This window comes from Rhea americana, unplaced genomic scaffold (assembly GCF_003343005.1).
Source record: "Rhea americana isolate MKP2758 unplaced genomic scaffold, rheAme1 scaffold_402, whole genome shotgun sequence".
Taxonomy (NCBI): domain Eukaryota; kingdom Metazoa; phylum Chordata; class Aves; order Rheiformes; family Rheidae; genus Rhea; species Rhea americana.
The window spans coordinates 152,830-167,298 of NW_028186538.1; the positions used below are offsets into that span (position 1 = coordinate 152,830).

Here is a 14,469-nt window from a genome sequence, read left to right on the forward strand (position 1 = left end):
ACCCTTTATGGCTGAAGGAATTACCTTGATGTTGTGCGTGAAGTAAAAATGAAACATTTTGAATTTCCTGAGGATACTGACACATGAGAAGAGAAAACCTCCAGTGTGCTCAGCCCTATGGTGCTGCAGAATTGGTCCAGTTCTGGGCTCCGCAGTACAAGAGAGACATGAGGCTACCAGGGCATCTCTGAAATGAGGAAAGGCTGAAAGAGCTGGGGCTGTCTCGCCTGGAAAAGAGAAGACTGAATGGGGGAGCTAGTCACTGCAGATGAGTATCTGAAGGAAGGATATAAAGAGGATCGGGCCAGACTGTTTTCAGTGGTGTCCAGCAATAGGATGAGAGGCGACAGGCACAAACTGAAATGCAGGAAGTTCCAGCTGAATATAAGGAAAAAGCTGTTTTACCGTGAGGGTGACTGAGCAGTGGAGTAGTGTCGAGCCCAGCACTTGATCACTGCAGTCTGTCCTGTCTTCTTACTAAATTCATTCTTACCTATGTTTCTGTGATCTCACTCTCTACCCTATGTGATTATCGGCCTGTACTGATATTCAGGTGATCTGCGAGGGCTTTTGAGACTAGAGCGTGATTGGGTGCCTCCGTTTGCTAGCAAACATCAAGCTGGATTAGCTGTGAAAAAGGTGACCCATAAAGAGCAGGTGAGGGGGGTCCAGGATCTGGGCATGAATATTGTACGATCCCAAGCACTCAAGGGATCTGCAAAGGTGCGTGTGCCTGCCAACATCAAGAATGAAAGCATATGTGTTTTAACTAGCAGATCTCAATGCTGATCAGGTGAAGCAGAGAGAATTTGGCTTTCTGTACATGTTTTATGTGAGCTCAGGTGCCGTGAAAAGCGATGGCCCACCTGCCAGCAGTTGTATCACCGTCCTCGGCACGTGGGTCTCTGGGAGGCACACTTGGCCTTGCTGTGAGTCAGAGCAGCCACCGCTTCTGCAAGCCTGCAACTGAGAAGCAGCTGGCCTGCAGCCCCCAGCAGTGCTGGTGGCCCCACAGCAGCTGTTGGGAGCCCAGGTCCTCGCTGTCATCTGCAGCATTCAACTAACCGCTTCATGTTGGGGGCAGAGGCTTAAGCGCTAAATAAATAAATAAACAAACAGAACCACTTTTCAGGGCTCCAGAACATGGCAGAGGGCCGCGGCGGCGCTGGAAGCTCGAAGCACCGGGGAGCCGCGGCGCTGGCGGCCGCCCGGACTCTTCCGCGCGCGGCCTCTTCCGGCGCCGTCGCGGTTTCCGGCGGCGGCGGCGGCGGCCGGAGCGAGATGGCGGTGGCACCGTCCGGCCGCCTCCGTGCTGGAGCTGCGGCCCAGCGGCGGCCTGCGGGCCCGAGGCGGCGGGGCAGGCGATGCCGAAGCTGCGCGGGGAGGCCTTCTGGCGGGAGACACTGCGGGGCGCGCACTACGTGGTGGCGCCCATGGTGGACCAGAGCGAGCTGGCCTGGCGGCTGCTGAGCCGCCGCCACGGCGCCCAGCTCTGCTACACGCCGATGCTGCACGCGCAGGTCTTCCTGCGGGACGCCAACTACCGCCGCGAGAACCTCTACGGCGAGGCCTGCGCCGAGGACCGCCCGCTCATCGTGCAGGTGAGCGCAGGGCCCGGGCCCCGGCGGGCTTTCGGCCGTCTCTGGCCTTCAGAGGCGGGTTGCGACCGGGCCCAGCCCCAGGCTGCTGCCGCCCGGCGCTGTTCGGGGAGGAGCGCGGCGTTTCGGGCGGCTCCCTGAAAAGCGCGAGCTCGGTTGTAGTGACAGAGAAGGCGAGGGGCGCGGGACCAAAGCCGTGGCGCTGTTTGCAGCTTGGGGCGCCTCTGCTTCCCGGTAGTGAGAGATCGCAGAAGGTGTGGGTGCCCCCCTCCACGCCGTCCCGTGGAGGCAGGGAGAGCTGGAGAAGAATCCAGGAAAGAGCAGCCAGCATGGGCAGGCCAACGGGGGAATGCCCGCATGAGGAGCAACTGAATGGAGGGGGCCTCTTCACCCTGAAAAACAAATGACTGAGGGGAGAAATAAGTCTGTAAAAACAGGACTGGCTTTGAGAAGATGGAGGAGAAACAAGACACTTCACCAAAGGAAATATAGTTAAATTGCAAAGCTCATTGCCATAGGATATTCTGGGTACTAAAAGATTGTGTGAGTTTAGAAACCAAATTAAAGAAAACCCTATCAAGGGCCATTAGATGCAGGAAACACCACTGGCTTTGAAGTCCTTGGAGACACTTTTCTACACCTACTGTTCCCTAGTCATCTACTGCTGACCATTGTCAGAGCAGGTGAACCTTTGGTCTGTCTCAGTGCAGCTTTGTGTATTTTGCTTTTTTCCGTGAGAAATGGTTTTGATTGCCACCAAAAATATAAATGCCGGAAGTTTAAATAGTGTCATAAAGCCATACACCTTTTAAATACAGGACTGCAGCTCAGTAAAGCATGTGTGCTGGAAGAGCCTATATGAGGTAGAACTAGGTGAATCTTTGGATTGATCCGGTGCAGCTGTTCTTACTGAGTTCTACTTTCAGATACCTCCTTCAATCCTTTTCAGGGCTTAGCAGTCCCCATCCCTTCTCCGTTGCCCTTGTTTGGGTATACGTTCTGGCTGCAGTAGAGCAATAAAAGATATGGCAAAGAAAATTTTGCTTTCTGGTTCAGAAAGTAAAGCCACCATCAACCGTTCTTCACTCCCCCTTTCAACAGGGCACCAGAGTACCTTGATTATCTGCCATCCTGATGCTTCTGTCTCCAGTACTCTTTTCTGCTGCCTGGAGAGTGTTCTTATATTTCAGAGCAGGTTAGGGTTTTAATCACAGGCTCTGGGAAATTGATTAAGCAGATGTGCATTTGCACCTAGCCTGCTGGATGTGATTAGTTTACTGTATGAACATCCCCACTGATGTGGCTTGATTGGACACTTTCATTATTTCAGTTCTCTCAGAGAATAAAAATGACTTTTCTGCTTTCAGTCAGTGTTGATGGTGAATAGTGTAGTGCTGCAGGCTTGAAATAATACTTTCTGCTCAGAAATGTGTTTGAATTTAAACCGTTATGATTTAAATTTAAAAATATGATGACAGTTTGTTAATATTTAGTTTTAGAAAATCTATTTAAAAGCCTAAATGTGGACAATAGTCTCACTTTGTCCTCTTCAACAAAGTGACCTCAAATTACTGTAATTGTTCTTAACAAACTGATGTTTTGTCTATGCTTTAGATGAAACATTAATTATATTTAAGACCAAGCAATCGACTAGCAGGCCGAGGTCTATTTCCTGCTCCACACTAAAGTCTGTTTGTTTTGGAGACAATGGTGCTTGTTTGTATCTACAAAGTTTGAATTGCCTCAAGACCAGTAGACACTGTAGATAAATTTTCTTCTGTGCCACTTTTGTTTATTCAAATGCTACAGCAATTTCTCTCGGGGAAACTTAAGAGTTGTCCCCGTGTTGTTCGTGGCTATTACATATAAAATGTTTGACAAATATTTCTTTGCCTATAGAATGCTAAGAGCTGACTCTTTAGCTGATAGGTGTCACAGATTTATATAATAATTTTTTCATTTGAGAAATGTTGGTTACTAATATAAACTGTGCATACTATGCCTCTTTTCTGTAACAATTAGTTGATTTATGTGTCACAGTAATGGTGTGTTGTCAGTACTTGAAAATGGCTATTGTCTGATTCTTCCACTCATCTGTGTCTTTCTCAGTTCTGTGCCAATGACCCAGAAGTGTTTGTCCAAGCAGCAATGTTGGCTCAGGATTATTGTGATGCCATAGACCTGAATTTGGGTTGCCCCCAGATGATTGCAAAGAGAGGTATGTGCAAATCTAAGCCCTGCATAAGCAGAGAAATGGCATGTTACAAGTATGAACCTGGGCAATAAAATATCCAGAGGACCAAATTCAGCCTCGGTATGGGTGGCTGCAGTACTGTGGAAATCAAGATACACCCACCTTAACTAATAATGCTTTGCAGTAGCTGAAGCAGAAGTTAASTATACTAGTAATTCCAGCTCTTGACTGAAAGTTCTCATTTCTAGGTTATCCTTCAAAAAAGTAATTTTTAACAAGGATTTGACTTTATCTGACTTCAATTGATCAAACAGCCTGCCTTCAAAAGCTTAATTTAAAATTGTATAATGTAGGCACTCAGCGTTTCCTGTATCCTTTGCGCCTGCTCAAAATTTATTCATATTAATATGTAAAAGGATAAAACCTGCCAAACCAATGAGGATATTGCAGGGAGATTTGTAGAGAGGAAAAACTAGCCTTGGAAAATTTTGGACCAGTCAGGATATTGAGGAAAGATTTGTTCCCTAACTGTCTGTTCCTCTTTAAAACTATCTTTTAAAGACTAACTGGACTCCTATTGGTGCACAGGGAAAATAGATGTTTCAGTTGTATCAGTTTTTATCCTGGAGGGAATTAAAACAGTTATAAAACTCTGAAAATAGGACTTTGAGCTGCCATTGACAACCTACCAGCCTTAGGGAGTAACAGATAAAATAGGGTGTGGGGCTTCATTGTTTATTCTGTAAATCTAGGGTGGCATAAGAGATGGAGTGATCCAACTCTTCCAGTCTGGACAGAACAGAGCAGCTCAGTTTCTGTCAGTGAGGAATATGAGTTTGTCTGGATCTTTGTATGTGAATGTTTATAAAAGCTTGTATACTTCAGATTCTCACTTTTTGCAGTCCATGATACACTGTTTTATTATAGGTCATTATGGGGCGTTTCTGCAGGAGGAATGGGATCTTCTTCAGAGAATGAGTAAGTTTTTAGAGACATCTATAGCTTTACTTTTGAGAGGAAACAGGATGAGCTCATCATTAAAAAGAGGTTTATTTGGGATTTTTGTTTGTTTTACTCTTTGTATTCCAATGGCACCCTCAGAATAGTTGGTCGTGTCTTGCTTCAAACTCATGTTAGATCTGCTAGAAGACTTCAATACCTGAAACTGATCTTAGGTGAAAGTGGGTTGATGAAGTTCTACTCTAGCAATGGCTTAGTGGCTCTCGTGACTCTAGAAATAGTGCAGCTCCCCAGTGCCTTACCTTTTCACTCTGAAGTTCTCAGGTGCCTGGAGTTGTACTTCTGCCTGAAGCCACAGTTTCCTTTTTCTGATCAGTTCAGTGTCCTCTTTCTGGCTATACCATAGCAAGCTATCCCTCTCTTCTCTGAGTTATGTAGGCTATTCTCAGAATATAGGAACAGTATCATATTTTTTTATTGAAATAACAGCTGGAACCGCTTTTAAAAGCAATGTTCTGATCATTTTGTAGAGCCTAGAACACACCTTTCTTCCTTCAAAGCAAGTGTCTTGAACCAGAAGACTCTTCTTGAACAGTCTTATTTCTGCTTGCATTCCTTGTGGTCCGGTGAATCTTAAATGCTGTTATGCACAAAAACGCAGCCAGGAACGTGGAAAGGTAGACTGTGCTTCCCTGCCCAGTATATAGTCTGGTTGTCAGGGGATCTTTCTTGAGAATGAAAGGTGCAAATTAGAACAGCCTCAAGCTGGGAAGAGAACGCAGGTCACCTGTTTTTTAAGAGAGTTGTCTCAATAACTGTCTATAGAAAGTGAGCAAAGCCTCTTCCTTTTCCTCCTCCTCCTCCAGCTTTCTTTAAAAAATTGGAAATTGGAGTACTTTCTGCTTGCACCTATATAAACCCTGTTTTATTGTTTCAAAAGAGTGATAGGAAATACCTATCAATAGAGGAGTGTTCTGTGACTTGGATTACAGGAAAGCAGGCACCTTTATACATTAACACCTAAGATCTGGAAGAGAAGAGAAGCTCAGGCATGCTGTTGCTCAGCATTTTCCAGGTGGTTGTCTCTAGATAGCTCTCTTTTTAGTAGCATTCCAGTTCCATGCACTGTGCAAGGGCTGTGGGTATTTAATGCGTAACCTACATTTGCTACTTAATTGGGTCCACAGCCTCTCTCAGCAGATAAGCCTCTACTTGCTGTGATTACTTGGATGATAATTTGGAAAGAAGCAAAGGGGCTTTTCTAGGAAAGGTGGATAAGTGAGTTAATGTTGTTGGCAGAGCGGAAGGAACAGTGTGTTGTGACAGTGGTAAAAATGGATCAGTGATTAAGATCCAAGGGAGAAGCTTCTCAAAAGTGAATGTTTGATGTAGTGGAAGTTTTGGCCATTAAATTCTGAGTATTTCATGCCTTCTTATTAGAATGTAGATTTTGTTCTTTGTGATTTACTATCAAATTGACTAACCTATGCAATAAGGGTTGCAAAATGATATTGCTGATTGTTTAAGCTGTGAGAGAGCTGCATAGCATTAACTTTTCAGGTTTTTTTCATGCCACACCCAGTGCTTGATCTGGAGATGATGGGGCACTTTTCATAGCATTGTGCAGCCCACTTACCTGTCTTTTTAATCTTTCCCAGTTTTGCTGGCTAACGAGAAGCTCTCTGTTCCCATCACATGCAAAATCCGTGTTTTCCCAGAAATTGACAAGACAGTGAAGTATGCACAGATGCTGGAGAAAGCTGGCTGCCAGGTAAGGAGGCAGCTGCTTCCTCTACTGTTGCGTTAGACACATGTCTTTTTGTAAACCATCTTACGACCAGATCTTGGCACACTTTGGAGATGGATAGGCTGTATTGCTTTACCAACAAAAATTGGGGTGCAGAGAGATTTTGTATATTTGCAGTTCTAGCCTGCAGGTCAGTAGTGTGATATGGAATGCACTGTGATTTTAGAATCCCTGCTGTAGTCACTGCATGGTGTGGATCCTTCACTGTGGGTGAGCATCCCAGTCTAACACAGTACTGCAGGAGGCAGAGTGGATGCATGATGTCAACAAGGCTGTGGAGGAAAATAATTCATATCAAAGATGGCAATCATCAGCTAAAATTTAGGTAGGTCTAGAGGATTTAACTCCAGTTAAATTGGAGACAGCTGGTAGTTAGAGCCAGTGCTGCCAGTATTCTGGCCGCCTTCTGAGGAGTAAGCCAGATGACTACAGCACACGTTCAACAGTGAATCACAAATAGGAGCCATGCAGTAGGAAACCTGTCGGTTTCCCCAAGATACAGTGTTGTCATACTGTGAAACAGTAAGCTGAAAGAAGAAAGACCATGCTGTGCTAGGTAAGCTGGTAATGTCTTTCTGTGATACCAAAAATTGCTGTGGTGTTGAAATAGCACTGTAGATCCAGTGGCATCCATGAAGTTTATGGGGTGAAAGGAATTGGATTTGTTTCCGCGGTTTGTATACTTTAAAAGCAAATGCAACTTTTTGTTCTAGCTGTTGACTGTCCATGGCCGTACTAAAGAACAGAAGGGACCACTTGCTGGTGTGGCATCTTGGGAGCACATTCAAGCTGTCAGGTAAGCGAAGCAGTACCAGAAAAGGGAGCATCCTGGGTTTCCTTTACTCTGTGTATACAGGTTTAAGAGGGTAACTCCTAATACGATATCAACATGGGTTGCAATGTGCAATGGCGCTGAAGAACAAATGTGTGTGGCACACCGTCTGGATCGACTTCAAGCAATCTTTTTAATTCTCAGTATTATGCATCTGTTTTCTTCACTGGTATAGAAAAGCTGTGAGCATTCCTGTGTTTGCAAATGGAAACATCCAGTGTCTCAGTGATGTGGAAGAATGTATCCGTAAGACAGGAGTACATGGTGTCATGAGTGCAGGTAAAGAATAATGAGTTTTTACTCTTGAGGGTGCAGACTGTTTCCTGCTCTCTTTAGTAGTCCCATTTAACTTTTTAAAAAGCTTAAGTCAGACTTCTTTGGTGAACAACCTTGACTGAAAGCTGAGTAGCCATTCTCTCTTTTTTACTGGCATTTCTCATCAGGAGCTGGAATTACCTTACATTGAGAATTGTTGTATTGGACTTCTGGTACCACTGAGTGGACAGCTCAAGTCTAATTAGTTGACAAAGACATATGGGAATTGTCCTAGAATATTCTCATGGGTTTCTGAATGGATCTTAATGCAGAAACTGTGTCCACTGGTAAATATTCCTGCGGATGCTTTGTGATCTGCCATAGAATGCAGAGTTTCCATAGGCGCGCTAAATCAATAAGGGAATTTTTGATATTACAGGGTTGAGTTGCTATATGAGGGAGGACAAGGCATAGTATCAGAGTTCTTATAACTGTCATATTACTGTAAAGAAAACTACAATCATTTGTTCTCTAGGTTTGTATTGGGTTGGAACAAGAAGGAGTTAGCACTACTTGTTACAAGAAGAGTTAGGAAGCGACATCAGGAAAAGCTTCCAGTCACTGGCACAGTTAAAGCAATTAAGATTCTACACTATCCCAGGCAATCATTTATTTTTAAGAAGATACTAGCTAACAAAAGGCTTGTCAAACTAGCAGAGAAAGGTTCAGTGAGAAACAGTATCTGGAAATTTAGACTAGACAGATGTGAATGCACCATAAGACTTTTTATTTAAGGGTTAAACATTAACCGTTGGTCAAGAAAAGCAGTAATTTCTCTTTTTTTTTTTTTTTTTTTAATCTGTCTTTGTGTCATTTTGATCTTTCTGAAAGATATATTTAGGTAAAAGTGATTGAGCTCAATTAAGAATATATAGTGAAATAAATACAGTATCATGGTCAGTCTAGAGGTTTGTGGACCCTTCATTCTTATGTAATAAGTCCTTGACTAACTGGTAAAATCACAACAGAGCTGATCAAGCTCTAGAACCTAGATTTTGTTGTCTGTTTTAACCCTGAAGTGAAAGTTTGAGCATTTCTTTTTATTCCCTAGAAGGTAATCTTCATAACCCAGCTTTGTTTGAGGGCCGAAACCCATTGGTGTGGGAGATGGCTGAGGAGTATCTTGAGATAGTGCAGAAGTACCCTTGTCCGTTGTCTTACGTCAGGGCTCATCTTTTCAAGCTCTGGCATCACACGTGAGTAACTCTACAGAACTGTATAATTTTTTCAGGGCTTATCCTGATTAGCAAATTTCTGGCTTTTCCAGACAAGAATTTGGCCAGAATTGGCATGCGGCATGATTTTCTTCCCTGGACCTGGCAGAGAGAATGTGGGTTAAGGCCTTTACCTTTCAGTGCATATCTGGGAAACAGGACCTGGGGATGAACAAGTTACCACAAGATAAGCTAGGGCGTGAGCTTATAGCACGTCAGCTACTATGTGGTAATTGTTCTTATGCATACATGCACTTTGTGGCAAACGTGAGGTAACTAACTCCTCATTCACTGTGAGGCAAGCTGTCTTTAATTGTTGTGGAGTAAGAGCGTGACCATCGGCAACCCCTGCAGAGTAGCTGATCTGCTATAAGGTTGTGTGTTAGCTTATCTTGGAGTTCCTTGTTTGTGTCCCCAAACTTCCAAGTATTTATTCAAAAAAGAGTAGTGGGAGTCTGTTCTTTTTCTCTGGACATATGAGGGAAAAAAAGGTAAGCTTTTATAAAGCTACCAAAAGCTTTTGTAAAGACATTTTTATTCAATCTCCTTTGTCTAGCAACAATGAATAAACATGACTTGGTGTTTGGGATTTGCCACAGGCTTCAAGTTTACCATCAGTTGCGTGAAGAATTAGCAAAAGTGAAGACTCTAGAGGGCATTGCAGATGTCAACAGAGAGCTGAAACTACGATGCCAGGTACCAGGATGGGCTCTTATCTCCCAGAAGAACACTGTCCACACTTAGCAGGAACTTACCATGTCTGCCATGCAGTTAATGTCTGTTACCCTCCTCACTAGAACTTTGTGACTTGCAACCTTAATATTGTTAGTTTAATGCAGTGCAATTCCCTTAAACTCAAACAGTTCTGTGTGGGATAAAGCTGACTTAAGAGCTAAAATCTGCTACATTACATCCATCATACTAGAGTATTACAGTATTTTTGCCTATATTTAACTGTCATTAACTATTAGTTTAAATTCCATTTTGTGCTTTCATGGCCTTTGAGGTGGTATTTGCTGAGAACTCCAGCAAAATTGACTGTAACTCTATGCTGCAGGAAGAAATAGCTAATCAGAAAGAAGGAGAAAAGCCAAAAGAAGGATTGCCTTTCTTCCACTGGATTTGTCAGCCATACATCAGGCCAGGGTGAGTTACTAGTCCTAACACAGACAAGTATGCATATGCCATGCCCTCCTGTGCTGTTCAATATAGAACCATTCAGTTCTGTTCTAGAAGTTTACAGTCATTTGAAAATAAATGGATCTTCTGGCTTTTTTTATGTTTTTGCTTTGTTCGTGAGGGCGATACTCATTCTATGCATCTTTTCTTTTAGATCCTTCTCAAGTTTCTCTCTCTCTGGAAAGTAAAAGCCAAGAGAGTTCCACTGTAGCATAGAAAGAAAACCTGATGTGCAACAGATACTGCTACCTGACAGCACGTTATTGTGCAGGGTTAGAAAAGGAATGCTGCTGGTAACTGCCAGGGTAGCAAAGCTGAGGATATAAAGGATGTTGGTGTTATATGGGCAAGCTTTTCAGATAGCTTAGCTTCTTTCTGCAGTGAAAATGTGGATTGAAGTGTGTCAAGAGCAATATTTAAATTCTTCCTGGAAATGACAGGTTGACAGGTACCAAACTAATTTAACTGTACAGCTTTCACTGACTTTCCAACTGGAATGACTGACAGTATTCTGTTTTTAACAGCCTGTGAGCTATGAACTGCTCAGAAGAGACATATATTTGTGCTTTCCTGTTTCACTTTTAAATGCAGTATCGCTTACAATTTAGCAATGATAGAAAGGTTTACAGTTTATCTAGATTTCCATAAGCAGTAATGGGGGCCAAAGAACACCTCCTTATTTCTTTCTGCCAATTTACCATTTCAGGCCAAAGGAAAGATGCAAAGAGAATGGGACTGAAACAGGTGTGCGAGGGAAACGTGCTCTGGAAGATGAAGAAGATAGAAATTCTGAGCTGCTTTCAAAGAATAAGCAAAAAAAGAAATTAAGAAATCCAAATAAAAGCTTTGATCCATCTTTAAAACGTAAGTTTCTGTTACTGTTTATTGACGTAAGTGGATGGAAAAGCTGCTGATGCCACCTTTGGACATAAATTGCCACCACTTTCTTTTTCTTGTTTATGCAATTGAAGAAACTTTTCAGGAGAGAGAGAGAGAGAACTTTCTTGGGAAACTTTGGTAGTAGGAAATGTGATTCAAATTGCATTCATGAGGAAAGGAAGCTAGTTACCAAAGAAGCAGGTTGCTGATCCACTACAAGCATCTTCTTTTTAAGCTGAAAATGCTTTACAAACTAAACTGCAGCAGTCACTAGCATTTGAAATTGAAATTTCATGTTCATTTTTAAGCAGCCTACCTCCTTCTTTGGACTTGGAGTTAAAAATTTTCTATGTTTGGACTTAGCATAGATGCTCTTAAAAAGTCAGAGTATCTTTATCTTCTTTCCACTGTACTTTGAGGTATAGTATTTTATTAGAAGAAAAGTCCACTTCTGGGTATAAAAGATCCAAGCTTTGTCTGATCCTGAAACTGTGAATATAGTGGTTACATATGAGAGTACTACTGCTGAAATTGGGTGTCTCTCTTTTTTCCAGCCAAATATGCAAAATGTGATCAATGTGGAAACCCTAAGGTAAGTCCATGCCAGCATCTGTTAAAGCATTTTGTCAGGGGGACGGGGACAAACTCTTTTCAGTTGTCCCGTGTGACAGGACAAGAGGCAGTGGGCAGAAATTGAACCACAGGGAGTTCCGCCTGACCGTGAGGGGGAACTTCTTCACCATGAGAGTGATGGAGCACTGGAACAGGTTGCCCAGAGAGGTTGTGGCATCTCCTTCTCTGGCGATATAGTCGAGATGATATTCAAGGCCTGCCTGTTTGCAACCCTGTCTAACATGCTCTAGGTGACCCTGCTGAGCAGGGAGGTTGGACTAGATGATCTCCAGAGGTCTCTTCCAACCTTACTGATTCTATGAGTCTATAGATATATTGGGGGGGGGGGAGTGTAAAACACACACACACACACACACACACACACACACACCCACACACACACACACGGAGGGAGAGGAAGAGAGAAAGTGTGTGCACGCAAGGAGGAGAGGCATATTGATACAGTTATGGCCATAACCTCTGTGGTACATAGATGGTCAGCATAGCTACACATTGTGCTAGACACCTGTCAGATGCTTTGTTTCAAACACTACAAGCACAAAGCTAACAGTATCATAACTCTTGGTCTAACATGCTTTCAGCATTTGCATCTGTGTTATGGAACTCAGGCTGCCCAACATCTTAGTGATGCTGTGGAAGTGGAAGGTGGTGTTTTCTCCCCATCCCACCCCAAATTCCCCTAAGCACAAACATTTTATAGCTGGGGGGACCGGGGGGGGGGGGGGAAATGTGTTTAACATGCCATCAATGCTGTAGTCTTTACAGTGCGATGTGATTGCCTAATGTATGTTTCTAGCCTTCTTCAAATGGTCTGCCTGTGCACAGCTGGATAGGTTGTTCTTATTACACAGAAAGTATAATTTCACTGAAGTAACTGATATAAGTTTCTTTTCTACTGCCGTCCCCTTGCCACTGCTAGGGCAATAAATGCGTGTTTAACATGTGCCGAGGATGCTGTAAGAAAAGAGCATTCAAAGAGACAGCAGACTGTCCAGGTAAGTGTAGCTGTATCAATCAGTTCTGTCCTTAGAAGTCAGTGAACAAATGTCTTATCCTTTATCTATACATACGTGTGTGTGTGTGTGTGTGTGTGTGTGTGTGTTCAGTACTGGAATCATCAATTTATAAGTTGGGGAGGCTTTTGTTTGTTTGTTTTGTAATGTCATAGAGCTCCTGCTAAAACTTTATGGCTGTTCCTTCTGGTATGCATGGTATTTCTTCTGCTTCCAAAGCCTTGAGTTGCATCCAGACTGTGAAGCCTCAGTCATTATTTCTAGCACCTCAGACTGAGCTTGGTCTGGTTCAGTGCATTCATCTTTATTTCAGTTTCTTTATCCTTTTTTTTCTTCAGGTCATGGACTACTTTTTAAGACCAAGTATGAAAAGTCCCTTTTGTGGCAGAGTGGTCAAAGAGAGATTCAAAACCCAGAGATCAGCTGGAGAGGCAAGKTGGATGTGGGAGAAACTACTCTTACTGAAGGGGGCTGTTGACAGTGCAGGGTAAAGCTTTGGAAATGAATTGTACAAAAGAGCTCCTGCCAAGCCTCTGCATCCCTGGGCCAAAGAACCTGCTATCTCCAGAGTACCATCAGCTGTGTGAATGTGTTCCACAGTTTTATTGTAGGTTCTGGACAAGTTCTATTTAAATAAAAAGCTGCTTACTCAGGGAATTATCCTGCATTTGAAATAATGAAAAAAAAAAGATGCAATTAAATTTCTTATGCTCTGTTTGAAAGATTTCACTAATCTGAGCACACTCTAGTGGCTGAAAAATGCATTGGGGGGGGTAACCTACGCACACTGCCATCACCATCTGCCTCCTGTGCTGTCTTTAATAGTGAGGAATAAAATTCTTCTATTAGAGCAGCCTTCTGGAGTGTTTAAAAAAAAGCAATGGCAATGACTACTTCAATGATAGAAAAATCTCGTGTTTTTTTGAGTTTCAGCATGCTTTGTCAATGCAGAAAGGAATTGAGAGGTACTCTGAATGCATAAAATGCCATCAAATTATTTTATGGTTTAACTGTTAGTAAGGCTATATGCTGCGTTCTTCTGTAGTTGTAGACTCACAGCATATTTGCTACAGTGCTGCTTGCACTGTTAGTGCATTTCAAAGCAGCAGGCCTATAATTTTTTTTCCTAACTTTATGAAGTGAAGCCAGCTAGAGGGACCAAAGCAATGATGCATTACAGAGCCTATACAAAATATACACCCAGGACTACGTGTCAGCTCTTCATAGAGTTACGCAGCCTTAAACTATAAGGACAGTCAGTTAATACACTAAAATTAGCAAACAGCTACTAGGTAATAAACTACAGGTCCTCCAAGCAAAAAGAAAAAAAAAGAAAGGTAGATAAACATGGAACTGGCAGTTGGGGAATGAAAGGAGGAGGAAGTAAGTAAGTCGGGTTCTGTGCATCAGGATCTGAGCAATCTGCCCATCTAAAGTGGTTTGAGCGCCAGCTTGAGAGCTGTCGCCATACAGTAATACCACTTCAAGCTCTGATAATGGCTAAAGGAATCAACCACTTCAATATCCAAGGCTTTGCAGCTCATAGCTCTGCAGCTCATAGCCAGAATGTCACAAGAGCTGGCATATGTCAGAAAGCATGCCCTACATGCTAGTCCAAGCACATGTTTTAAAATAGTCTTAGCCATCCTCAAGCCTGGTGTAGACACACCTTCAAATGCAGGAGGACAGTTCTAAACTTCCCTTAGTTGCTGACACCATGTTTATTACCAGGTTCCTGGGCAAATACTTACACCCTTCTGCTGGTTCCACAGTAGACTCTTAGAGCATATCATTATGCAGTTCTGCCAGACATGAGAAACCCCCACCACCTCAACAGGCCTGCCA

The 14,469-nt window shown here is 43.1% G+C and overlaps 1 protein-coding gene across 1 annotated transcript; it reads left to right on the plus strand.

The window, feature by feature from the left end:
- Positions 1–1,253: 1,253 nt before the first annotated feature.
- On the plus strand, positions 1,254–13,472 carry DUS1L (dihydrouridine synthase 1 like). The gene is made up of 13 exons (XM_085314380.1): positions 1,254–1,601; positions 3,708–3,816; positions 4,720–4,770; positions 6,411–6,523; positions 7,273–7,355; positions 7,567–7,670; positions 8,758–8,902; positions 9,520–9,616; positions 9,978–10,066; positions 10,806–10,963; positions 11,533–11,570; positions 12,531–12,606; positions 12,963–13,472. Exons 1-13 carry the CDS (start codon positions 1,365–1,367, stop codon positions 13,100–13,102), a joined length of 1,440 nt encoding a protein of 479 aa, XP_085170506.1. The 5' UTR covers positions 1,254–1,364; the 3' UTR covers positions 13,103–13,472.
- The last annotated feature ends 997 nt before the right edge of the window (positions 13,473–14,469 follow it).